General features: G+C 39.8%; 2 protein-coding genes across 3 annotated transcripts in view; one reads left to right on the top strand and one right to left on the bottom strand.

The window, feature by feature from the left end:
- The window catches only part of LOC105560312 (mucosa-associated lymphoid tissue lymphoma translocation protein 1-like), a 6,127-nt gene extending 3,209 nt beyond the window's left edge, over positions 1 to 2,918 (top strand). For both annotated transcript variants that reach the window (XM_012009316.1, XM_012009317.1), the window contains 9 exons: positions 119 to 305; positions 370 to 637; positions 710 to 802; positions 905 to 1,130; positions 1,197 to 1,380; positions 1,493 to 1,707; positions 2,003 to 2,101; positions 2,407 to 2,678; positions 2,750 to 2,918. In XM_012009316.1, coding sequence (XP_011864706.1) covers positions 119 to 305; positions 370 to 637; positions 710 to 802; positions 905 to 1,130; positions 1,197 to 1,380; positions 1,493 to 1,707; positions 2,003 to 2,101; positions 2,407 to 2,678; positions 2,750 to 2,854 — 1,649 coding nt within the window. In that variant the 3' untranslated portion in view covers positions 2,855 to 2,918. The remainder of the gene's footprint in view (positions 1 to 118; positions 306 to 369; positions 638 to 709; positions 803 to 904; positions 1,131 to 1,196; positions 1,381 to 1,492; positions 1,708 to 2,002; positions 2,102 to 2,406; positions 2,679 to 2,749) is intronic.
- Positions 2,873 to 4,363, bottom strand: LOC105560314. Its single transcript, XM_012009318.1, has 4 exons — positions 4,326 to 4,363; positions 3,601 to 4,012; positions 3,336 to 3,525; positions 2,873 to 3,263 (listed from the first exon to the last, which is right to left on the bottom strand). Exons 2-4 carry the CDS (start codon positions 3,934 to 3,936, stop codon positions 3,055 to 3,057), a joined length of 735 nt encoding a protein of 244 aa, XP_011864708.1. The 5' UTR covers positions 3,937 to 4,012; positions 4,326 to 4,363; the 3' UTR covers positions 2,873 to 3,054.
- Positions 4,364 to 4,542: the final 179 nt, after the last annotated feature.

Genomic DNA, 4,542 nt, shown 5'->3' with positions numbered 1-4,542 from the left:
GTGGGCTCGCATTGGCCGTTTCTCCCTACCTACCTTTGATTAAATTAACCAAAGTAATGTTAGAGAACGTTTAGGCAACTCCACAATAATCGTCTGACTTTAACGATATCGTTACTAGAACCGTCAGTGATTGTTAAACATCCCTCCGACGGTATGGAGCGGGACACTTTAGAAATAGCCCTCGGCCAGCACCTTCGTCTCTCGTGCAAAGCCACGGGTATACCGTCACCGAGCTACCAGTGGCATCGCGACAACGTTGAACTGCAGGAGCAGCAAAATTGTCAACTTGACATTGTCGTCAATAGGTAAGAATATTGTCTGAATTTGCGGTGGTGCGGCTCAATTGATTGTCACATGCGTTTCTCACAGTTGCGACCAAGCTGGAGAGTACAAGTGCAAAATCTCGCAAGTCACCATCGATGGAGAGGAAATAATGCCCGCGTTGCTAACGAGATCAGTTTTTGTAAATATATCTCGTGCACCTGTAGTTATGCAGCAGCAGCCGCCTGCCTTCTTAGAGCTCAAGGAAGGTGAGGATTTTATAATTAAATGCATAGCGCATGGTCATCCTGAACCGCATTATCAGTGGTTCAGAGATAACACAAGATTGGAAGACGAAACATCTAATATATTGCACGTAAGTATATGTAATGTTAACGCCGGAAAAGTGGTTGTACTTTGTAACGAAGAAAGAAAAATGACGTTCCAGATAAAACAATTCAGCTCTAGGCACGAAGGAAAATATCATTGCTACATAAGCAATGACGTGAATGAAGTGATCACCCAAAGGAGTCACGTAATGGTAAAAATTACCTATCATACAATTCATTGTTTTACGAGAATTCTGAATAAAGTATCATTGTTGTCGAAACTGTTATGATAATACATATTCGTGTTGATACAGTTAGATCTTCCTCGCGAAAAGGCAGTCGCAAAAATAGCTTTGATCATTGCGAATGACAATTATGAATATCACACGTGTCTGGAGACACCTAAGAATGATGCTGCAAAAATTGGTAACCTGCTGAAGGAGATAGGTTTTAAAGTAATCTGCCTTGTAAATTTGTCGCTTCAACAGACGAAGAATGCTTTAAAGATATTTGGTGAGGCTTTAACGGAGGGAGTTTACGGTAAGTTATTATAAAAATATATTACGTGGAAATATGGTGCGCTTGTTACAATTTTCATCAATGTAGGACTCTTCTACTACGCTGGGCATGGTTTTAAAATGCAGGAAAGTTACATGCTTGCCATCGACGCACCAGAATCTTATTTAAGAAGAGATGCAATATGCGAGAGTGAATTGCTGGCTGTATCATTAAAAAACGATCCTGCTCTCTTAGTAACGATATTGGACATGTGCCAAACTGTACCACCAAAGTAAGGAATTGTACAATTACGTATTCACATATAAATATTCGGAAGATAAAAACGACATTGATAACGCGATCAGTTATCCAAACATATTGTATAAGACAATATTGTTTTTCAGAGAATGTAATCCTGATATTCATAACGAGATACCAAAAGTCGAAGAATATAAGAGTAGGAGAAATTTACGAAATTTGGTACAAGCGTATTCCACATCCAGCCATCGTCCCAGTTATGAAAGAACAACCAGCAAGTACGGATTATATGCGACGCATCTGAGCAAATATATCAGTAAAAATATCCCAGTTACCAAAGTATTCGAAGAAGTGGGAAAATGTAAGGCACGAAAGAATTTTTTCCGAGGGGGAAACCGCTGAGGGCATTGTAGTGTACAGATTTGCGGCATTACCGGGCATTACTAGGGCATTTTTGGGGCATTACGTCTTGCTGAGGCATTATAAAGATAAAATAAGATACAATAAGATAAAAGAAGATAATAAGATAAAGTAATGCCCAGTGGGCATTAGTGGACATTGGTGTACAAGATTTTGGTCAGCGGTTTCCCCCTCGATTTTTTCGTACGTACGCTCCAATATTTTCTAATTGATAACTCATTAATTTATGTTTGCAGCAATAGACAGATTGTTAAAGGGAGCAGAACGTAACCAAATTCCAATGTTTGCCTTAACTATTACCAAACCCTTTCGTCTCACTGATGCGATCTACAAGAGTAAGATAAAATCTCATGTCTTAAAATACACATTAGACATTTTTAGTAATTGAAAGTCTCCCATCATGAGATGGGATCCTAATAAGAGATAGCGAGGTTTCTACTACATTGATAGGCATCATCTGTTGGTTCTACTATGAATTTACTGCTCTTGGAGTGAAATCTGTTTAATAAAAATTCTTTGTTAGATTGTGTAATAGTCGCGCAGAGATTTGTGATTGAATTTGGAAACCTGCTATCTCATATTAGAAGCCTGTCTCATAATCGGGGACTTTTCTCTACATGTTGATATTATATTGTTACAGGAGATCTGTCACCCGCGTTGGATCGTTTAAATAAATTAATAGCTTTCTCAACTAAATCTTTTGAGATAAACTTCAAGCAAGCTGGCCTTTCTGCCAGAGTTGTTATCTCGTTGTTTATGGAGCCTTATTTAAATATTATCAAAATTTCAGTGTGCAATTTAGATGACTTGGAAGTAAGTTTTTATAATTCTGTGCCTACAAAACAGAATAACTTGTTCCAAACTGCAAGTGCCAAGCAAGAATGTTGGATACACAATCCACAAATCTGTCAGGTACTTTAAACGCGTACACTTGATCGTTTGCGCGCACTTAATATTATATTACACAGCATTTTATTTCACAGGGACCTCTGGTTGTGTCAGTCTCAAAAAATGGAACACGTGTTGGCGCAACATTGTTGCACATAAAAAATTATATTCCATTAGTACTGGAGAGTATCAATAGCTAACAAATTATACAGAACATACAAATGTAATTAATATATTTTAATTGAATACAATATGATTTATATATACATTTATGAAACATAGTTTACTGTAAATAACCTACTGCCTTAATATCTTTTTAATCAAAATATAGATAGCTGGTATTTTATTTTCTATAGCGACGACAAATGATCAAATAGGTATACGTGAATTTCATTTCAAACTATTTAAATATCGTATTCAGAGTGCAGTGATTTACAAAAGTCACAATCCATGGGCTGCCGACATTATTTACATATTTACGAATAAATGTATAATTACAGAACAAGTTGGCAGACAACATGGTATTAATTGACAGTTTAGTCAAGTCCTTGTATCTCCCAGCTGGGAAGTAGGTGCACAGTGTTTTAATTTCAATGGAATGCTCCTTATCTGCAAGCATGTTTACATACATGTGTGCCTCGAAATGGTACTGGAGTATGTCGGTTTTAAGAATTCAGTTACCTGCAACCACTATGACATCGCAGAAGAGAAACTGTACAATATCTTCCTTGTTTATCGCAATGAGCGATCTTTGCTCAGGGCTGAGGGTCTCGATCTTTGCCCTCAAAACTTGTATCACGTCTTCTTCAACCAGACCTTCTAAGGAATCGTAGTCTTGATTCGCCAAAGCCTTGGATATTACCGTTACTGCCTGGAAATGCAGAGACACTTGTCAGTATCAAGCAGGTACTGCAGCACGTTTCTAATCGCGAAAAGCCATTCATACGTGTTTGACTCCGGTGTGAACCTCGTGTAAATCAAACTCTCTGTCTATCTGCGGAATAGTCCAAAAGAACTTGAAGAAAAAGCGTAGCGGGAACAAAAAATTGGGTGTATATATATTAGCGCCGTCCACGAGCATAGGCAAGGAGACCTCCGGCTCGGAGTCCGACTTGGTGCTGTAAATTCTGCTGGCCGTGGCACTCAGGGACGAGACGGGCAGGAAATTCGGCTCGCTGCCCTGCCGTGCGATCCTCGTCCGCATTTTGCTCCTATAAGTGACACACGCGGCAGCTCGTCGTAGACCGCACAGCACGCCCCTTCTAATTGTCGGGACCAACATCGCGTCTCGTGCGAGATTGTTGCAAAAATCTCTTGCGGCCGCCAAAATCGCCGAGCACACGCGACGTTTTTCTAACCTATTTTTTCGAAAACATCGGACCGTTTGCGACCGCGATAACGCACCCGGAAATTTATTTAAAATCTTCCACGGCGCATCGCGCTATCGATAACATTGACCGCGCACGTGGACATGTGAACGTTCTTCGCCAAAGAATTGTTTATTATTCAACGGTTGTTTATCTTAAAAAACTTTGTAATTGGCGCCAATCTGCTAACTTATAGCGAATTCGGTTGGTTGCACTAGTGCGCACTGAGTGCGCACTAGGCCTTGTTTCCAGTCAATTGTTATATTTAAAAATCATCTTAAATACCTCTTGCAATATTTCTTACCCAGACAAATGGTCTGTACATACAACGTTTACACAGATCACTTTTTGACTAAATACTCTTTGAACGTGTATTGAAGACAAAGTTAAGCCTAGTGCAGACTGCACGCAGCAAGCAGCAAGCGTCGAGCAGCAGCCAATCAACGAAGAGATATTTTCTACGCCACTGCTGACGCTTCCGCAAAATTCAGCAGTGTTGGATCCTCGCTGCTCGACGCTTG

The sequence above is a fragment of the Vollenhovia emeryi genome, unplaced genomic scaffold (genome assembly GCF_000949405.1).
Source record: "Vollenhovia emeryi isolate VEMERY1.0 unplaced genomic scaffold, V.emery_V1.0 DF939233.1, whole genome shotgun sequence".
Lineage (NCBI taxonomy): Eukaryota > Metazoa > Arthropoda > Insecta > Hymenoptera > Formicidae > Vollenhovia > Vollenhovia emeryi.
Note: the sequence above shows the minus strand (reverse complement) of the source record. Positions and strands in the feature narration are given on the sequence as shown.

Bases quoted from the DNA above. Each gene is read 5' to 3' on its own strand.
- LOC105560314 (XM_012009318.1), bottom strand. From the start codon at position 3,936: ATGTTGGTCCCGACAATTAGAAGGGGCGTGCTGTGCGGTCTACGACGA. The intron at 3,526-3,600 runs GTATGAATGGCT...CTGCATTTCCAG, and splicing joins TTCACACCGGAGTCAAACAC to GCAGTAACGGTAATATCCAA. The intron at 3,264-3,335 runs GTAACTGAATTC...ACATGCTTGCAG, and splicing joins CGATGTCATAGTGGTTGCAG to ATAAGGAGCATTCCATTGAA.